At 28.8% G+C, this 22,982-nt stretch overlaps 2 protein-coding genes across 3 annotated transcripts; one reads left to right on the plus strand and one right to left on the minus strand.

The window, feature by feature from the left end:
* Positions 1-10,318: 10,318 nt before the first annotated feature.
* On the plus strand, positions 10,319-14,655 carry LOC107854237 (cation/calcium exchanger 1). 2 transcript variants are annotated; one of them, XM_047415073.1, is made up of 2 exons: positions 10,379-11,710; positions 14,269-14,655. In XM_047415073.1, the coding sequence occupies exons 1-2, from the start codon at positions 10,436-10,438 to the stop codon at positions 14,638-14,640; spliced, it is 1,647 nt and encodes a 548-aa protein (XP_047271029.1). In that variant the 5' UTR covers positions 10,379-10,435; the 3' UTR covers positions 14,641-14,655. The 2 variants fall into 2 exon arrangements, with proteins under 2 accessions (XP_016554721.1, XP_047271029.1); XM_016699235.2 differs by lacking the exon at positions 14,269-14,655 and having other exon boundaries at positions 10,319-12,620.
* A 4,586-nt stretch (positions 14,656-19,241) lies between these two features.
* Positions 19,242-22,143, minus strand: LOC107854257 (RING-H2 finger protein ATL13). Its single transcript, XM_016699264.2, has one exon. It carries the CDS (start codon positions 21,009-21,011, stop codon positions 19,497-19,499), a length of 1,515 nt encoding a protein of 504 aa, XP_016554750.2. The 5' UTR covers positions 21,012-22,143; the 3' UTR covers positions 19,242-19,496.
* Between the last annotated feature and the right edge of the window lie 839 nt (positions 22,144-22,982).

The raw sequence follows: 22,982 nt of genomic DNA on the forward strand, positions 1-22,982 counted from the left end.
TAGTGGCCGAAGAACATATTATTTAAGAATAATCTAGTATATAGTAATCTAAGATGACCATATTTTGTTATTACATGGTTGAAGGGAATATTTTGAAAAAGCAATTTTATGAAAATGAATAATTATTTATCTGATGTGATGGTAGATAAATTTAAAATACTTATTTTGTATGCACTTAAAGATAGAAAAGTAGTAGATATAAGAAAAATCATATTAGAAAAAGCATTTGGTAAATATTACATGACTAGAGTAAATTATATACCATACCTACCTAACTACTCTTACAAATACTTACCATGATAAATTACATAGAATTTTTAGAAAAAGATATGAGAAACATACAACTACTAGAAAAACAGATAAAAATAAATATAGACAAATACATGGAAAATAAAGATATAAAATACATAGAATTTCTTAATAAATAACATTGAAAATCTAGAATTAGATATACATTACAGTACAGATAGGATAAATTATTATACAGAAATTTGTAACTCTGCAATTACTACAGGATAAAATAATAAACCAAACAAATTAATGAATATATCTTACAAAAAAAGTAAATCATTAAAAGAGATTGAAACAAAATTTAAGAAATATCCATGCACAAAGAAAAATAGATTCATTAGATATATAATAAATTTATTTTATAAGTTAGTTAATCGCTTATATCCGCACCCCATTCAAGTGGCGTGGACTGTGTGAGACTGGCTTTATTAAAAAATAATCGATCAACGTTCACAAAGTCCAACAAATGTCCGACGGGTTGCTCTAATAAAACCACCATTTCAGAAAAATTAAGATTAAAATTATATCAGTGAATTTCAAATATTAAATAATTATACGCGAGAAAAAAATGCATAAGTCAAATCACTCAACTATCTTATAAGATAACATTTTTAATTTAATTAAAACATAGTACATGAACTTGGTCCAAAAAGGATTGATGAGCTATATTCATGTTAATTAAAAAAAAAAAAACTTTCTTGAAATATACTTTTACCCTAAGACAAGTCTTTGAAAATTTGTTTTATTTTCTTATCACTAAACAAGCTACCTGCTAAAAAAAATAAGATCATAGGCTGGTTCAGAATTTAAACTTATTAAATTTAATTTTTCAAAATTTTAGTATTGGAATTCATTGTATACCTAAAATTATGAGTAAATATCTTATATTTATCGAAATTTAATTAGGTTTTTACATATAGTAATATTTTCTTATAACAAATAACCACAAAGCTTCACTATAACAATCAAGCTTTTTTGTATCGTTTTTTTTTTTTTTTGGCATGTTATATTACATTTTTTTTATAACAATATTACATTATAGCAAATATCTAAATAAATAATTTTTTTATAAAAAAATTTGATTGTATATCGATATTTTATATGGAAAATTATGAATTAGATAATATCAACTTGCATATTTTTCTACACAAGTTGGGTACAACATCACTTTTGCATCATCCCTTCAGAACAAAAATTGACACGTAAACATCATGTGACATTAAACAGAAATAATTGGCAAAATATTTTTTTCAGTTATAATTTATATGACATAATTTGATTGATTATAAAAAAAATAAAAATATTCAAAATTTATGATTTTAAATATCACAATAATATTTATGTGACAGTCAAGAAAGGTACTGAATTTTTAAGTTTCAATTTACATAACATTATTTTTAGTAGCTGTTAGAAACTCCTTTGCCTTATTTTGTCTTTAATAAGTATTGCGGTTTAGTCAGTTAGCGAGATATAAGTTTAGAAAAATAAAAATTATCGAAATAATTATAGCATGCTTATTTATATAGACTTTTTGAGAAGTTTCAAAAATATTTGACATCATTTGATTTTTATATGACTTAATTGATGTGTTGTGTTCTTAATAATTTTGATAGAACCTGCATTATTTGGTTCATATCATTTATATAAGAACAAAAATTGAAACAACAACGTGTGACATTTAACATAGACACAATTTGGATAATATTTAATTTTCAAATTTCAATTTATATGCTCTCTTCATCTCAAAATATTTGTTATATTTTGCTTCTTGAAAATCAAATTTTATAAATTTTTTATCAAATCTTTAAAGATGTATTATGGGAGGATTGCAACTTTAAAGTAATTTTCATATTGTTTTTTACTATTTAAATTTTATTTTTAGAATTTTAGATTAATTTATTTTAATTTAGCTCTAAAAACTAGTTAAAATTGTCTTTCTAAGATATCTGACCTCTTCCTCATGCGCCGCAACAAAAAAATATATAATTATTGATATTCTATTAACATGTTTTGTCTTTGAATAAGTATTGCGATTTAAATAGCTTATTTGACCAAGTTTATTTTTCTCAAAATAATTTATTTCTTTTTTCAAAAGTGTTTATTTTAAAAAAATTAAGGTATTTGATCAAGTTTATGAAAGAAATAAAGTACTTCTAAGGAGTAAAAAAGTAAATTTTATAAGATAAAATAATATTTTTTTCTCTAAAAGCACTTTTTGAGAAAAATATATTTAAAAGCAGTTTAAAATTTGTCAAAATACAATTGTTGTTCAGAATTATTTTTTAATTTTATTGATCAAACACAAATTACTTCTCACTAAAATACTTTTCAAAGAAGCACTTTTGATTAAAAAAAAAAAAAAATTAAAATAAATTAATTTTAAAAATTTGATCAAATAAGCTATTAATCAGTTAATAAGATGAGAATTAAAAACGATAATATTATATTTAATTAACGGTTAATACTAAGGTGACTTGACATGATCAGACAATCCAAATAATAATTAAAAAATAAAGGTTGGTTATAAAAGGAAAAAAGGGAGAAAATAAAATCAAATTTGGTGACAAAATAAAAAAGATACACCTTATTCTTTGCATCGGTCACTTAATTTGAAAATGACATCCTAATTATGAGACATTACGTATTAGACTTGATTTTCTTATGTGGTAATTTATTATTCAAGAAGGTTTCATTTTATATTGTAATTCTTTTAATCTATTTATAAAAAGAATACTAACATTGTTTTGTTTTAAAAACTCTTCATCATTAAATTTCAAATTAATAGTTAAGAATATTATGGATATGTTTACTATAGTGAAGAATTCATACTAAAAATAATCGAGAAGAGAATAGTAAGTATAACAAATAATATGATAACTTAAGTTAAGATGACAATGAAAACCGAATAATAAGATAATTAAGATAATAGAAAAGTAGTATAAAAATAACACTATAAGAAAATTCGACAATAGTCGGCTATCTACCAAGTTTCTATTCTAGTTTTCGATCTCTAAAATCTTTCGATTTAAGGTCATGTCATCAGTAATCTGCAAATGTATTGTTATGTCTGTTTAATTAATTACCTCTCACAGATATTTCTTCGATAGTCCTTTACCTCCCCATATACCCATTATAGTCAACCTCTGATACCTTCTCATCGAGGCATTTGCGCCTCTCATTTTTACATTGCAGAATAATCTCGGTCTCAATTCGCTCACGGGGGCCACTTCCACCTTGTCTCGAACCTTTTCCTAATCCTCGGTGGCGGATCCAGGATTTAGAAATCGTGAGTGTCCAGGAGGTTCAAACACATATATTGATGCCCAAATTAAAGACTTAAGGTTCCGCCCAGAAATTAAAGCACTCGGTTATCTTCTTGGTCTGCTAGGTGCTTTTATAAATTTTGTACCAATTTTTATACATTTGTTATACAACTATACATTTAGTCATCTTTTAGATTAAATGACTGAGCGATCAACATTTTGCCCCATAAAACATAACTGATCTGACAATCACTTTATAAAACTTATCTTTAAAGCTTCACGTCACGTTCTTATGACACATTTAGACACGAAATGCAAACCTCTATTTCATCTATTCCGCTCTAATATTATATATTATTGAAACTTAAAAATTTTCCAAATAATAAATTGTTAGGTTGGTATTTATTTAATTATCATATCCATGCAAATCTTCTCAAGCATACATCTTGTTAGGATCATGATATTGATAGATACTATTCTTATAATACTTTACAACTAAAATAATTTTTGTTTTTTTAATAAATGTAAAGTCAATATCAATCTCATGGATATTCTTGGAAGTTTATTGGACTTTATATGCATTATTATTTTTGTAAGGATCTATAAAGTCTTTCATTATTTCACGTCACTTAAATTTACATTTTACTCCCTCAAGTCTTTTTCATTTGACACTTTAATTTAAAAAATTATTTCAAATTATTTGTCATTTTAAAAAATCAAAAATATATTAACCTTTTTAATTCCATCCTAGTGCTTTCTAGTTATGTTGCTCGAACTCGTCAAAAACATCAATGAAATACGCGTTGAATTTGCCAAAATTAATGTATTATTGAAGAATCCAAAACGAGTGCGGCATCAAAAATAAAAAGTCTGTGCAACTTAGCTTTGTACACCCCGCCCCCTAAAGGAAAATTTATCAGCAAATGTGGGCAGGGTGTTGGTTCAGATTCAACAAAGGTAGAATATCTGATCGAAGGTCCAGTACAGTAAGCAACAGGCATGTTCGTTCTGGCTCTCGAGTAAGAAAATTAAGTAAATATAAAAGAGAAATATTTATTTTATTGAATAATTATCTTGATGGATGAACCGAAACTTTAAATAATACTGTATATAAAAAAAAATAAGAGGGTACAAGAGTCAGAGGCGGAACTAGGAGGTATTATAACCTCATCCGAACTTCTTCGCCAGAAAATTATACTATACATATAAGGTCAAATTCCTTTTTAGGTATATCTATATCGTAGATAGGGGCAGATTTTGGAGGATAGATAGGGGTTTTCGAAAATCCAGTAACTTTCGTATGGATCTTGTATTTATATTGAGAAAATCTAGTAAAATATATAGGAATCATAAGTTGTGAACCCATTAATAAAGTGTGTTATTAATCTACTGGCTGAGAAAGAGATTGTTAAAACTTTGTAGGCTTCGGGTGTGTTTGGTATGATGGAAAATGTTTTCTGAAAAATATTTTCCTATTTTCTCTTGTTTGGTTGTAGTAAAATATTGGGAAAACATTTTTCAAGATAACTCATTTTCCTCTATTTTCCGAAAAATGACAAATAAGACTTATGCCTCCACCCCCACCCTTCTTCCCCACTCCAACAATACTCATATTCACATGACTCAAAAAATTCACATTTCTCAAAAATTTACATTACTCAAAAATATTTTTTACTGTATTTTGGTTCGATTTTTCACTGTTTGAAGTGTCTCCTATATTTGCTAATTAATAGTTTCTTAAATTTAGTAATTGTCATATTTTAGTATTCGATATTAATATGATTTTGCTATGCTTAAATTAGTTCTTACAAATTGTTGAGTTGCTAGAGACACTGATATACTAGTTAACAGTTAGTAGTATTTTCTAAAAAAATATTTTTTCACTCATCAATCAAACATTAGAAAATATTTTTCTAAAAAATATTTTCTACTCACCAACCTAACACCATAAAATAATTTTCAAAAAATATTTTTCACTCACAAATCAAACATGAGAAAATACGTAGAAAACCAACTTATTTTTCAGAAAAATATTTACCAAGAAAACATTTTCCATAAAAAATATTTTCCATCATACCAAACACACCCTTCTTGATTATGAATGCTACCCCATCAGCCGTTATAGTAAATTTTATTTTACCCATAAAAATTTATAAATTTTAAATTTTAGATCTGTTTTGATCGTAAATGCTAAATCCTCTTAGTTTTTTTTAAAAAATTTAATAAAAATTCTGAAACTGCTCGTAAAAAGACTACATAATAATAGTCTTTTATTTTGGGTAGCATGTGGTCCAAGCTTCTAGGGCACAACTAGGGGAATTTACATCCAACTGGGGAAAAAACATTTGAAATAGAAGGTTGAACCTAGTCCCAATATTGAAGGGTGTGGGGTATGAAATAATGACTTGTGTTTTAGTATATATACATATAATATCACTATCAAATCACGTGGTGCAATGAATAGGGTTATTTTTTTTATTAGAGATTTTGAATTTGAGTTTTGTGTATGAAAAAAATCTTGGGTAGAGAGCACTTTCCTTGAATAGGCCCCACATGGTGCGAATTCGAATTAATCGAATTTCAATGTAGATACCGAATACCAGATGAGAAAAATATACATATAATATCACTATCAAAGCACGTGGTGCAACGGATTCTCAAGTTCGAGTTCTGAGTATGAAAAAATATTTGGTAGAGAGCGGTTTTGCCGAATGAGCCTCACATGGCGCGAATTCAAATTAATCGGACTCCAATGTAGATATGGGATACAAGATGATAAAAAACTATACATATAATATCACCATCAAAGCACATGGTGTAGCGGATAGGGACGTTGTTTCTCTCTTAATCAGAGATCTTGAGTTCGAGTTGTGGGTATGAAAAAATCTTGGGTAGAGAGCGCTTTTCCCGAATGAGCCTTACACGGCGCGAATTCGAATTAATCGAACTCCAATGTAGATACCGGATACTAGATGAGAAAAAAATATACATATAATATCACTATCAAAATACGTGGTGCAGCGGATGAGAACGTTGTTTCTCTCTTAATTAGAGATCTCGAGTTTAAATTCTGAGTTTTAAAAAATATTTGATAGCGAGCGTTTTTCCCGAATGAGCCTCACACGGCGTGAATTCGAATTAATCGAATTCCAATGTAGATACCGAATATCAAATGAGAAAAAAATATACATATAATATCACCATTAAAGGATATCGTGTAGCGGATAGAGTTATTTTTCTTTTAATCAGATATCTCAAATTCGAGTCCTGAATATAAAAAATTCTTGATAGAGAACACTATCCTCAAATGGGCCTTATCCAATAAAAATTCGAACTAATCAGATTTTAATGCTAATATCAAATATCACATGAAAAAAAAAAGATATAAATATATATCACTAGCCGCCATTGTGTCCCAATCCTACCTATGCCTAAAAACTCCAGCATTTTGTTTTGTATTTTAGTTGAATAAAGTTCTATCACTTTCCTTTTATAATCTTTTAAAGATAAAAGTGTTTAATGGAAATGGAAATAAAATATTAAAATAATATTTACTGATCACTTTTCAGCTTTATCTTTTAAACACATTTACTATTAATCTATGTCTTTATCTCCTAAAGACAATTTTTCTTATCTTTCAAAAATAGTCACTATTGCCTTCATAATATGATTTTTAAAGAATAAATTGGATGAAAATGAGAAAAAAAAAAAACATTAAAATAGCGTTTATTGATCACTTTTCAGCCTATATACTTTAAAAATAAACATTGTAATACTGAAGTTTCGTTATAAAATTTTAAATTAAATAATCAGTGACGGATACAAAATTTTAACGAAAAGTGTTTTATAATTGATGTCTTATCACTAAATTAATGTACAATTAAATTTTTTTGATTTGTTTCTCATTTGATTGATCAATATTTATTTTGGATCTCGATTCACTAGAACTCCTGCATCATATTAAGGGTAAAGCGCTTCATACTAACAGTGGCAAAGTCAGAACTTTTACTAAAGAGATTTAGAAGTAAACATATGAATTAGTCGAGGGGGTTCAACACCTATTATATACACATAAAATATAATTTTAACCATATATAAATAGTATAACTTTTTACCGAAGAGAATTTGAACGGACCATACTGCATACTAAAAGTAACTTTATACCATGAATCGAACTCAGAATTCAGACTCTGTACTGAAAGCTCAAATTCAAAACCTTTAATTAAAAATAAAATAATATTTATCACTCCATCACAACCTTTCATAATACAAACGTACAACTATATAATATATATAATAATAATAAATCAATAGTGGAAAATCTTCCATACATTAAGGATTTTCATTTTTATTTTAATAACATTTTTTGTTGATTCGATTAGATCATCAAGGAGATCAAATAAAGAGGTGTAATAGCCAAGTATACATGTGCACTTTGATTCTCCTACATTTGTAACTTCTAGAGGATTTTCATGTTGGTCTTTTTATTTGTTGTCTAGTCATATATATTAATATTGATATCACACGCACAAAAAAAAAAAAAAATTATAAAACTTATCATATTTGCATAAATTTTTATCCTAATAAAGTAATTATACAAAATTCAACTAATTATATAATATTTCTGGATATATTGAAACCTAATTATGTGTCTTAATAGATTCAGAATCAATAAAAATATATCAAAAACTAATTATATATCTTTACGACGGAAAAAAATATCTTTCGTGAATGTATCAAAAGTTAATTATGTATCTCAACAGACTTAAAATGGAAATTTTCAGTAATTATTCAAAATATTAAAATCTTTTGTAATTAAACTCAAAACTATATATATATATATATTCTTTTTTTTTTTTTAATGTAATCCTTTAAATATTTCTCTTTCGAACTTTTAGGTAAGTCGGTTAGAAATTGAGATTGGCCATGAAAATTATTTTTTTCCAGAGTTGAAGTTGGAGTTGAAAATGAAGTTGGAGTTGGAGTTGTGTTTGGCCATGTCTTCTTGAAAAAAAATAATTAGACTTTTTAAAAATATTTTTCAAATATGATCTTATGCCTTCAACTTTTAAAAAAATATCAAAATCACCCAACTACTAATTTACCTACTAACATACAACCAAATGTTGAGAAAATAATTTATATATGTCTTCAATTGATAAAATAATTAACATAAAACTAATTATTATGATTGTTATTCTTCTATAATTTGAATAAAAATATCACAAACACAAGGTAAATAAGTTTATCCAACTATAATCGATTAAATAGAGAAAAATACATTTTAATAAATGTGATTGATAGATATAAATATATTTTATATATTCTTAAATTTGTTGATAAAAATTCTTAATTATTGCCGCTTGAATTTATTATTTTATTAAATTTGGTCTTTTTAAAAAAAATTACGAAATTTAGTTAATAAGAGGGGTTTGTGTAAAAATTTAAAGATTGGGTTATATATAATAATAATGAAAATTGAAATTGGAATGGAAAAAAGAGAAAACAACAAAAAGTTGTTTTCTATTTTTGGAATTTAATTCCGAAATTATTTTCTAAAATTTTCATAGTCAAACATCATAATTTTCAACTCTGAAAAAATTTTCCGGAAAAAAGGAGAAAAATATCCATGGCCAAAGTTCTATGGGAATTAAGAAGTAATTAATCCTACGTTCATTGCTTAATTAAATTGTTGCTGTATGTATTAATTATTGAAAATTATATAGTAGTAACATTATCTTTTTTGTTGTCTCATAATGTCATTTTCATTCTGACAAGACTTTGTTAATTTTCAAACACCTCTTAATTTGGTATTTGTGATGATAGTTCACATTGACTTTAGTGAACTCCAAACTTGTTTACACTAATGATTAAATATGAGATTATTTTATTCCACGTTTAGTTACGGATATTAAATAATTTTAGGGATCATTTTGTAAGGAATTATTAGCTAGACATAATACAAAAATATATTCTTTAATTTATTCTCAACTTATATATATGATTTTTAATTTTTGGATGTGTATAAGTAGACATTTAAATTTATATAACGTTATACAAGTAGACATACATATTCTATGTGGCATAACATACATAGGACATCACATAGGATGCATGCAGAGGTGGAGCCAGAATTTCTACGATATATACATAAAAATTATTTTAATCAAGTATTAATAATATAATTTTGACTCTGCCACTGTTCACTACGTAATATATATTTATTTTTTATCATACGATTCGGTGATTATGAGTTCAAGCTATGAGAATAGTCTCTAACAGAAATGTAAAATAAGACAATAAACCCTTATTCTCGAAACCTCGCTATAACGAAAGATTTAGCTCATTGGATTCTTTTTTTGGCATGTGATAGTTAGACATTTGTAGGAAAAGCCTTATGGTTAGGGGTTCATTCGAACCTTAGACATTTGTAGGATAACCCTTATGGCTAGGGGTTCATTGGAACCTCTTCAACGAAAAATTATATTTTTTATGTATATATAATTGATGTTCAACCCCCTTCGTCTAGTTTATTAATTTACTTTTTTCGATTTCGAACCTCCTTAATGAAATTTTTGACTATGCCACTGAATACAACCTTTCTCCAAACCTCGATCGTTACGAAAATTTTAATACACCAAACTATTTTATTTTTTATTTTTTTGTGTGTGATAGCTAGACATTTGTAGGATAATAATTGATGAGCAAACAAGTTGTTTGCAATTTGGCACGTGTCTTTCTATTTTGAAAATTTGTCCACTTTTTTTTTTTTTTTAATTTATTTATAATATATAGTACTACTATAATAAACAGCCTGTTCTCTTTGTTTTAAGAGATTTTGCTTTAAACATCAAAACAGTACTAAGGAATCTTTATGTCTCATGTCCCCACAAATCCCTAATTACAAAAAATTCATTATATACATACCAACTATTTTCATTTTCCAAAATCACATATCACAAAAAAAAAAAAAAAAAATGGATATTTATCGTGTTCTCTCTAAGTATAGAATCAAGATTCCATCTTTATTCTTCAATATCATCTTCCTTCTTATTATTTCTTCCCTCACATTTCATTTCTTTTCATCAAATTCCAATTTTTCATTAAATAATACTTTTATAAAGCCACCAAAAAATAGTTTCTTGAAAAACAAAGATATTGGTTGTAAAGGTATTGAAAAATTTATTACTAGAGAAGAAAAATGCACTTATGTTAAATTTCATGAAGGGTGTAAACCTAATGGATATATATTTTATTTACAACTTTTTTATTGCACTTTTAGCCAAATTCTTGGTTATATTTTGTTAGCACTTTGGTTAATTTTGTTATTTTATTTATTAGGTGATACTGCTAGTAGTTATTTTTGTTCTTCATTAGAAGGATTATCAAAAAGTTTGAAACTTTCACCAATAATTGCTGGTGTTACACTTTTATCATTAGGTAATGGTGCACCTGATTTATTTTCTAGTATAGTTTCTTTTATGAATGATGATACAAATGATATTGGATTTAATAGTATAATTGGTGGTGCTTTTTTTGTTTCAAGTGTAGTGGCTGGTATAACAAGTATATCAATTAGTAAATATGATAGGAAAATTAAGAAATCAAGTTTTATTAGGAATGTTTTGTTCTTGATTCTTTGTGTTGTTTGTCTACTTGTTGTGATTGTTATTGGGAAGATTCATTTATGGGGTGCTTTGGCTTTCTTTTTCTTGTACGTTGTGTATATTTGTTGTATATTTTTATCAGAAATGTATGTTAGAGGAGAAGAGAAGTATTCAAATTGTGAAGAGGGTATGATTGATGATTATATGTTAGATTTGCCTATGGTTTGTGACATGAAAAAGGGTGAAGAATTGTCATGTGAACAATTGAGGGTACCTTTGTTGGTGAATAAAGATGATATACAGAGTGAAAAGCAAAAGAAAATTGCTTTTGTTTTGAGAAAAGTTGTGTATATTCTTGAATTGCCACTTGATATTCCAAGAAAGTTGACAATACCAAATGTATCACAAGAGAAATGGTCAAAGCCATTTGGGGTTGTGTCAATCACTTTAGCTCCATTGTTATTGATTCTCATTTGGGATTTCATTGGGCCTAAAACAAGAATTTGGGCTTATGGAATTAGTGGGCTTATTGGGCTTGCTTGTGGGGTGGTTGTGTTTTTCACTAGTGATGGGCTTAACCCACCAAAGAAGTTCAACTTTTTGTGGCTTGGACTTGGGTTCTTCATGAGTATTACTTGGACTTACATCTTAGCTGAAGAACTTATTTCTTTGTTGGTTTCAATGGGCCTAATACTTGGTATAAGCCCATCAATACTGGGCCTAACTGTTCTTGCTTGGGGTAATTCATTAGGAGACTTAGTGGCCAATGTAACGCTGGCTAAAAGTGGTGGGCCTAGAGGAGCCCAAGTAGCTTTATGTGGATGCTATGCTGGGCCTATATTCAATACACTAGTGGGCTTGGGCCTATCACTCATTTTCACAACTTGGAAAGCATTTCCCTCAAGTTATATAGTGCCAATGGATTCAACTATCTATGAAACTATGGGCTTTTTGTTATTGGGCCTACTTTGGGCCTTGGTAATCTTGCCTAAAAGAGATATGAGGCTTGATAAGTTCTTTGGAATTGGGCTTTTGGCTATATACTTATGCTTCTTGTTCTTAAAGCTTGCTAGAGCTTTGGGCTTTATTGACTTTCAAATTTCCCCATAAAAGTCTTTCATATCTTTGTTTCGTGTGTTTCCGAGAGGAATTCGATCTCAGAATACCACCTAAATAACTACAGCAGAGAGTTGAATAGGTCGGGAAGAAAAAGTCTGAGGTTGGGTCGGACGACGTGTTTCTGGGAGGAATTTGATCTCGGAATGCCACCTAAATAACAACGGCTGGAGAGTCAAATAGGACAGGAAAGAGTCTGAGATCGAGTCGAACGACATACATCTTGGTTAGGTTTGATGTACTTAGTAGTAAAGTAGAATCAAAGATTTCTACTTTGATGTAAAATTGTATTTATATGTATTCATCCCAAGTATATATACTAATGATGTGTTATCTTTTCTTACTCCATGACCTATTTGGGAATCTCCTGATCTATGCTTATTTTTAAGTAAAAAATTATTTTTATTTACAATCATGCCCATGTACACAAATTACTCATGCATTCAAGACTCTAATCTAATCGAGATGCGATCGATAAAATAAGTGAAAAGAGCTGGTGTGTTATAATGTTTATCAGAATGAATCACATATGTTAATTGAGAATAACTTTACAATTCATTGATAGTAACTTTGTTAGATACTAGTGAGGCTACTCATTTTATTTTTTTATAAGACTTAAAAAGTTAAAATATGTAACTTCATCCAAACAAGTCGTTAGGCATCTAATTAAGAATGGAGAATATTTTAATCGTTAGTGATTACTTTTAAAAAACTCTACATATATGTCTAGACGTCTTGTTTCCTCTTTCTAAATGATTCATTGCCAAATGAGTTAATGATCAAAAACATACATAAAATATTTTTATTTTTGGATGTGTTAATTTTCTACGTTAACTATCATCAACTATTCATCAAAACGTGTCTAAACTATTAAATATCCTACTTAAAGGTTTAGTATGAAACTCACAATTAACAGTTGATGTGTGTTCTAATAAATAGTTAGTGATAGCCCATGTACGAAATTCGCACACGTAACAATTCAGATATAAAACTCTAAATATCAAAATATTTTAGATGTATTTTTTATCATTCGCTCTTACTAATTTTTCTCAATCTTTTGTTAGTGAGTGGGGATTAAAATGTGAATAAACAAAAAATAAAGTAGTTAAACTTGGAATTCAATTTCCATTATTTATACGACCATGTATACTTTTTTGTCATAGTTGTTTCTTTAGGGGCAAAGGCATCGGCAGCCATTTAAAGTTATTTCGAAAATTCACTTAGACCCCTCAACTAAAACCTGTACCTATCAGGCCCCTAATCCAGATTTCTAGCTCTGACCTGACAGATTTTTTTTATTTTTTTGGGTCCTTTATTCTTATAATAATAATATAAAACTTTCTAATAGAAACAATATCAAATTTGTCACGCTCCAAATTCAAGGGGATGAAACTGACATTCGATATTTCACTTGATTGATTCATAAGATTTGTGACTGTTGAGTACGTCGGGGATCTGTCTAGACACGTGATTAATGATTTTTCATGTTATTGACTTGTAGACATCTGTTGTGGGCAGATCTGATAGTCAGTTACGGTATAAGTTTCAGTTAATTCTTATTATAAATCAAATCAAAGATTCCACATATTTGATCGAACAGTTTAAATAAAGTTATCTAGTCATTGAGCGTTGACATATCTTTTACGTCACCGTTTATATAGTCTAAAACGTCTTTTAAAGTGGAGTTTAGCTCAGATAGTCCCACGTGAATTTTTGGTTATTTCGACCTAGTCCGTCGTATTTTTAACAAGACTAGACAGTTTAATGTGTCGAATTTAACTTTCAACGTAACTTCCATAAGAAAATGCCGATAGATTTGATCCAATAGTTGAAGCAAAATTGGCTAGTTGTTGAGTGTTGACATGTCTTTTATGTGGATGCTATGCTGGGCCTATATTCAATACACTAGTGGGCTTGGGCCTATCACATTTTCCCAACTTGGAAAGCATTTCCCTCAAGTTAGTGGGCTTATTGGGCTTGTTTGTGGGGTGGTTGTGTTTTTCACTAGTGATGGGCTTAACCCACCAAAGAAGTTCAACTTTTTATGGCTTGGGCTTGGTTTTCTAATGAGTATTACTTGGACTTATATCTTGGCTGAAGAGCTTATTTCTTTGTTGGTTTCAATGGGCCTAATACTTGGTATAAGCCCATCAATATTGGGCCTAACTGTTCTTGCTTGGGGTAACTCATTAGGAGACTTAGTGGCCAATGTAACATTGGCTGAAAGTGGTGGGCCTAGAAGAGCCCAAGTAGCTTTATGTGGATGCTATGTTGGGCCTATATTCAATACACTAGTGGGCTTGGGCCTATCACATTTTCACAACTTGGAAAGCATTTCCCTCAAGTTATATAGTGCCAATTGATTCAACTGTCTATGAAACCATGGGCTTTTTGTTATTGGGCCTACTTTGGGCCTTGGTAATCTTGCCTAAAAGAGAGATGAGGCTTGATAAGTTCTTTGGAATTGGGCTTTTGGCTATATATTTACTAAAAATTACACAAATACACAACTTATGTTTTTAATATAACAAAAAATCCTAATTCCCGAAACATATTACAAAAATCCCAACATATACACAAAGGCTATGTCTATGTTGGCTATGTTATGTATATTAAGAGGGAGAGAGAGTAAAGTTATTTAAAAAGTGGGAGAGAGTGTAATTACTTCTAAAAAGGGTTGGTATTTATGTTATTTATACATATATTTATGCTTCTTGTTCTTGAAGCTTGCTAGAGCTTTGGGTTTTATTGACTTTCAAGTTTCCCCTTAAAAGTCAATCATATCTTTGTTTCGTGTGTTTCTGGGAAGAATTTGATCTCGGAATACCACCTAAATAACTACGGTCAAAGATCGAATCGAACAGGTCTGGAAGAAAGAGTCTGAGGTCGGGTCGAACGACATGTTTCTGGGAGGAATTTGATCTCGAAATACCACCTAAAGAACTACGGCCAGAGAATCAAATAGGCCTATAAGAAAGAGCCTGAGGTCGGATCGGATGACATACATCTTGGTTTGGTTTGATGTACTTAGTAGTAAAGGAGAATCAAAGATTTCGACTTTGATGTAAAATTGTATTTTATGTATTCATCCCAAGTATATATAGTGATGATGTATTATCTTTCTTTCTCCATGGCCTATTCGGGGATCTCCTGATGTATACTTATTTTTAAAAAAAAAATTTGCTTGTAGTTGCAATAACACTCGTGTACACAAATTACTCATGCATTCAAGACTCTGATCTAATCTAGACGCGGTCGATAAAATAAGTGAAAAGAGTTGGTGTGTTATAATGTCTATCAGAATGAATCGCGTATGTTAATTGAGAATAGGTCTAAAATTCATTAATAATAACCTTGTTAGATTCTAGCGAGGCTACACATTCTTTTTTATAAGATTAAAGTTTAAATATGTAACTCCATCCAAACAAGTTGTTAGGCATCTGATTAAGAATGCAGAATATTTATCGCTTCACCATGATCGTTAGTGATTACTTCTAAAAACTCTACATATATGTTTTAGCGGCTTGTTTCCTCTTTCTAGATGATTCATTGTTAAATGAGTTAATGGTCAAAAACACATACAAAATATCTTCGTTTTTTAATTTTCATATCTAAACTATCATATGCATTAATTTTCTACACGAATTATCACTAACTATTTATTAAAATGCGTTTAAACTATTAGATATTCTGCCTAAAGGTTTTGTATGAAACTCAAACATTTAATGGTTGAAATGTGTTTTAATAAATAATTTGTGATAGCTTAAGTATGAAACTGACACACGTGACAATTCAGATATAAAATTTCAAAAATTAAAATATTTTAAATGTGTTTTTTCCGATTCGCTCTTACCAACTTTTTTCAATCTTTTGTTAGTGAGTGGGGATTAAAATGTGAAAAAACAAAAAATAAAGTAGTTAAACTTGAAATTCAATTTCCATTATTTATATAACTCATGTGTACTTTTTTGTCATAGCTGCTTCTTTTATATATATATATACACGATAATAGAAAGGACAAATTATATTACTTCAAACACATGATAAATCAAAAAACACCAAAAAAAAAAAAAAAAAAGCACTTGCTATAATTAGAAAACAAAACTAATTAATCCACAAGTGACCCTAAGCTTTGACCTGACGGATTTTTTTTGTTTTTGGTCCTTTATTCTTATATATACTAAATATAATTTTTTTTTATAGAAAATATATCAAATTTGTCATGCTCCAAATACAAGGGAACGCTACTGACATTCGATATCTCACTTGATTGATTCATAAGATTTGTGACTGTTGAGTACGTTGGAGATCTGTCCTGACTCATGATTAGTGATTTTTCATGTTAGTGGGTCGTAGACATCTGTTGTGGGCAGATCTGATAGTCAGTTGAAGTATAAGTTTCAGTTAATTCTCATTGTAAATCAAATAATAGATTCCACATATTTGTTCCAACAGTTTAAGCAAAGTTGTCTAGTTATTGCATGTTGAGATATTTTTTACGTCACTGTTTTATATAGTCTAAAATGTCTTTTGAAGTGGAGTTTAGCTCAGATAGTCTCACGATGCACAAATTTAGTGAAAAAAATAATGAGTTCTTGGGTTATTTTTGACCTAGTCCATCGTGTTTTTAACAAAACTAAACAATTCAATATGTCGAGTTTAATTTCGAACTTCCATAAGAAAGTACTAATAAATTCTATCTATTTAGTCGACTAATTCAGAGTTATGCATTATAAAACTTATCGAATTACATAAACTAGAAAGTTTTAATCTATCAAAACTCGAATCTAAAACTTTTAATTAAAGTGAATTAAGAGATCTAATCCTTTCCACCTCATTTCTTAATGATCAACATCTTAAAAAATTAAATCACTAATAATATTTTAAATATTTTTTATTTTATCAATGGTCTAAATATAGATGGATATTATTTCTTTTTTATTATATGGGACCAAAAATAATGAGGTGTCTAAAATATTAATTAGACATAATATATAAAACCAAGACAGCAACTCTTAACTGTACCTGTGACAAATAATAACATCATCCATTAATATTTATTTGTTCATATTTGATGAAACACATCTTTATTCATAAATAAAATAATAATTTTATTATAATGTCACCCCTAGTTATTATAAGTCGCATCGATAGATATGTGGTGAAATTATCAAATCGTTATATTCCTAATTAAAAATATCGTGTTCGAGTTCTAAAATAGTAAAAAAAAAAAAAAGATTTACTCTTACGAAACCAACACAACTTCAATTTGAATTAGTTGAGTCATAAATATTTCTGAATACACGAGGGTTAGGGTTCAATCGAAAAAACTATAACTAAACGTATATAGCCTCCATTGATATGTGTGGTGATCGGTGAGACAGTTGAGATTTCTTAATTCTTAACGAACAATTACAGATTCGATCATAAAGAGTGTTTCCCCAAATTATAAATTTAGTTGAATCAAATCTGAATTAATCGAGCTAATAAAACACCTAACCATAATCATTAGTCAAGTTTATTTTTTATGTTTCATTTAAAAAAAGAAATATTAAGTCAAGAGTGCAACTACTCATTAGGACTAATTAATTTTTTCCAAGGTTGAACAATTATAAAGGTGGGCAAAGTCTCATGGAAGAATTAATAAAATATTTTTAATGTTCTAAAAAAAAATAGTTCTGTTGCTTTATTATTATAGTAGATAAAGTCAACTATTTTAATTTAATAAAAATAATTTTATGACTTTATTGTTATAAACACAACAAATAAATAAATAAATAAATAAATAAATGAAAGATCATGTTCTGCACACACTTACCCATGAAAGGGCATGTTCTATACACACTTTGCAAGTAGTAATTTAATATTTCTCTCTAATTACGACCAAGATTTATAAATTCAATTATTTATATCAAATTAATAAATATTGTTATACTTGGTAGGTTACTTTTGATTTAGATATATATATATTTTTTTTTGCAATATGTGGTGATGTCGTTTGACCGATAATTCTAGTTCGTTATTCAACTCTAATAGTTAGCTTACGAGATGAGAGTTATTTAAGATCATATAACGAGAATAATCAATTCCTTCAACCAACGTGACAGACTTAATATTCTCGAAATTAATATCTGGTGCATGGATAATATAATATGAAACTCCAAATATTGAGTGACCAAGAGTCGAGCTCGATGTCATATTAAGAAAATGGACTTTAAGCCTAGCTTAATAGACTAACTCGTGAAGTGAGAATCAATTATAGTTAAGCGTTCGGCAAAATTCGATAATTTTATCTTAAATCCTGTATTTTTCTTTTGATATGTATTTAACGGTCTATTTAAAATCCGATAAGCAAAAATAATTATGATCCACAACTCAAAAATTAAAAATTCTAAATCCCTCCTAGGGAGAATTGCAAAAGATGATCAAGTTTCCAACAATGCAAACATCATTAAACATGAAATCAAAAACATTCTTTGTAAGTATAAGAGAAAACTTGCACACAAATTGGCAATATAATCAAATATTTTATTCTTAAGTTTTTATCATAAATTTCGAATCGGATTTTGAATATCTATCTGTTTTATCATAGATTTTAGATCACATTTTAAAAATCAAAAGTTCAATTTCTTTCCAAATAAAATGCATATCCATTAACATATTCAAATTTTAGGTTTCAACTTCAAAATCTATTATCAAACCGGAGCGAATATTTATATTCTTTCCTTCTTGAAGTACTATTAAAATTAAATCACCAAAAATTTATGAATATTTCTTTAAAATTTGAACATAAAAGTGGTAACAATTTCAAAATTTAACCTAACCTATCCTTCTTGAATGCAAATTTATTTATTTGTTGTGACCACAACTACCACCCTATGTATCATTTATAACACATTACTACCAAAACAACCTCATAAATACATATAACAAAGAACAGCTGTAAAATAAATTGCAAAATATCTTGAAAATTTAATATAGTAATCTAAAAAAAAATTACACTAAGCTAGATATTGAAAACAATAAAATTGATCATCTATAATCATAATTTACTCTTGAAGGCCATATTCAATATGCTAAATGTTGTGTTGAGCTAAGTAACTTGCATGGATTCTCCAGAAATGTTGTCGCGCCCGTGTCGGATCCTTCGAAAATACACTGTTTTTTGAGGATCCGACACGCGCGCATAGACATTTTTGAAGAGTCCAAAAACTAAAGACTAGAGATTTGATGAGTAAGATGAGTGAACAACTTTGTTTTGTTTTCCCATAAGCCAAAGAAGTGTTCTTCTAGCAAAAGATGGTGTTTTTGGTTGATATTCCAATCTATTGTAACATTGATTTTCTTCATCAAATCCTTCATTTTTTTCCCATGTAACAACATCAATCTCTGAGGTTGTCCTCCTAGTACCACCATTCTCGGTCGCGGCAGAGCCATCTGGCTGTGCTGCGATTGGGATAGTCCGGCTGATAGTAGGTAGCCGGAACGAAAATGCCCTTCTTGAATTGGCATTCTCATGATCTTTTTTCCCCCTTAACCAAATCTTTGACACTGAAAAGCTCTCTCTTTTGCATTCAATAATCTTGTTTTGATTGTTGATATTCTGCATTGGATTTTCGGCGAATTTGAATGCCTCAAATCCATTGAATTCCCTTATTGAATCATCACATCCACATTCAGACATTGCTTGTCTATGATTTGGCTTGTAAATTGATTGCTTCTTTGATGATGTTTGCCTAATAGGAACATGTAAACTTGTTGTTTCATCTAGTATATAAGCAAATGATCCCATTGAAAAACACCTTCTTGAATCAATGTTATTGCTACTTCCCTCTTCATTGTCATCACTCGAATCTCGTATATCAACATTCTTGAATTTCCCAAGTTTCACTTGCACTACTTTTTCAATCTCACCATCTCTTGCGTGGATTTCATCACAAGATTTCGCGACGACAACAACATCAGAGACACTCATGTTGTGGTCATCAAAGAGGGAACTACTCAAACTCAATCTTGAAATTGAATTGTTCCTCCTCAATGAGTCAAACAACAACTCATGACTATAAGGAACAACGTTGTTGTTGTTGTTGCTGTTGTTTTCTCTTGAACTTCCACTATCGGATTCAAGAACAAAGACAATAGGTGAACAAGTATGATTGTTGTTTAATGATGATGAAGAGAAATCAGGCAAAAGACTAGCTCTACAAAGAGGACAAGTTGAATGTGACAAAAGCCAAGTGTCAATACACTCCATATGAAAAGCGTGGCTACATTTTGGTAGCCATCTAAGTTTGTCATCGGGTTCGAATTCACATAAACAAACTGCACAATCGAAAGGATCTTTAACACCAATGATGGATTTGTAATTGAATACAGGAAGTGTATCGATAAAAGATTGATCAACACCGGCATCATGAAGGTGAAAAAGTTGTTGTAATTGACCTTGAAAGGCTGTTACATTGTCTAATTCATCTGGATCTCTAGTTGTTGGCCTTAATAGGAATCTAACAAGTAGGTGAAGTAAACCAGATATGAAGAAGATAAGTGCAAGAATTATGATGACAAGAAGTATAGTTGGACTAACTTTGTTATTCAAATTGAAAAGACCACCACCACTACCACCATTAGAATCATGTATAACAAGTGGTGGTGGAGGTGGTTGAAGAAGGTACAATGGGTGATTTGATGGTGAAAGAACATTACTTTCTTGAATTTTAACAAGTACCCAATTCATATCTTCAAGAAAAACTCACCCAAGATTCAATCTCTTTGGCCAAAATGAACAACACCAATGGCAACAGACTCAAAGGATTCAATCTTTTTGGCTTTGTGACACTAGAAAATGAACAACACCAATGAAAATAGACTCAAAAGGTTCAATCTTTTTGGCTTTGTGACACTAGAAAATGTGAAAGAACACAACTTTCATGAAATTTTAACAAGACCCCACTTCATAACTTCAAGAAAACTACAAGAAAAACTCATCAAGATTCAATCTTTTTGGCTTTGTGACACTAGAAAATGAACAACACCAATGGCAACAGACTCAAAAGGTTCAATCTTTAAGTGTTTTCAGATTGATGAAGATGCAAAAGAAACACTACTTTTCATGAATTTTTAACAAGACCCCACCTCATAACTTCAAGAAAAACCAATCAAGATTCAAACTTTATGATTTGTGACAACAGAAAACCAACAACAGAATGGAAAAAGAGACTCAAAAGACTGATCAAAATGTGAAAGAACACAACTTTCATGAATCTTAACAAGACCCCAAAAATTCAAGAAAAACATATCAAGATTCAAACTTTATGATTTTGTGACAACAGAAAACCAACAACAAAATGGAAAAACAGACTCAAAAGATTCAGACTTTCAGTAAGAAAATGGATAAAAAAATGTGAAACAACACAACTTTCATCAAATTTTTATCAAGAATCAAATTCATGTTTTCAATAAAAACACATCAAGATTCAAACTTTATGATTTGTGACAACAACAGAATGGAAAACAGACTCAAAAGATTCAAACTTTCAGTGAAAGAACACATTCTTAATGAATTTTATCAAGAATTCAATTCATATTTTCAAGAAAACAATAATAAAAACTCACCAAGATTCAAACTTTTTTGGATTTTTGACATCAACAAATGAACATAAGAGTCATAAAGGCTGAGTTTTTCAGTGAGGAAAATTGATGAAAATGTGAAATAAGCAAATGGTGTTGTAATAAAGACACTAAAAATTGTAGAGGCATTTAATGAATTTTGCTAGAAAAAGGAACCTGCAGGGTCAAATTTACTGAAAGGAAAATTGAGAAAGACTATATAGTTAAGAAATGTAAATGAGATGCACACAAAGAAATTGGATTATTAAAAAAAAATTAAGGCAATTAAATCTTTATAATAAATGACTAGCCATTTCTCTTTCATGATACATCAGATTGATTAAAAAAAAATAAAAATTATGCACACAAAGGAATTGAATTATAAAAAGTATAAATAATATAAATCTTTCATATATATATAAAGTATGAATAGCATATATATAAAGAAAAAATTAGGCAATTAAATCTTTGATAATAAATTACTAGCCATTTCTCTTTCATGATACATTAGATTGATTAAAAAAAATGCTTTTATTAAAAAGGAAACATTATTTTATATACTCCCTTCGTTCGTTTCTACTTGTCAGGTTTCACTTTGAGAGAGTCAAAACTATATTAATTTGTCATGTTTCACTTTAAGAGAGTCAAAACTATATTAATTTCGACAGATTTATAAATATATTTTGTCATCATATTAATATAAGAAGGATTCAGATTTATATATTTTTTATATTGTTTTTGAACATCTAAAACATGAAATTAATGTAATTCAATTTTCTAATGGGATGCACACAAAGGATTGAGATTATAAAATTTTAAAAAAAAATTAGGCAATTAAATCTTTGTATAAATGACAAGCCATTTTTCTTTCATGATTCATCATATTGATTAAAATATTTAAATTATGGTTTATTACTTAAAAAAATAAATTAAAGGAGGTTAGGGTGAGGTAATTTCTTAATGATCTTTCATCAAATGCAAGGCTTCTTTTGTTTGACTTTGGAGGAAATTATAGCAGCAAAATCAATGTACATTTAAGTCTCTCAATTAGCAATAACTAAGAAAATAAAGAAAGAAAAAATTGTTTTAATGTTTTTTT

This window comes from Capsicum annuum, chromosome 7, assembly GCF_002878395.1.
Source record: "Capsicum annuum cultivar UCD-10X-F1 chromosome 7, UCD10Xv1.1, whole genome shotgun sequence".
Taxonomy (NCBI): Eukaryota; Viridiplantae; Streptophyta; class Magnoliopsida; order Solanales; family Solanaceae; genus Capsicum; species Capsicum annuum.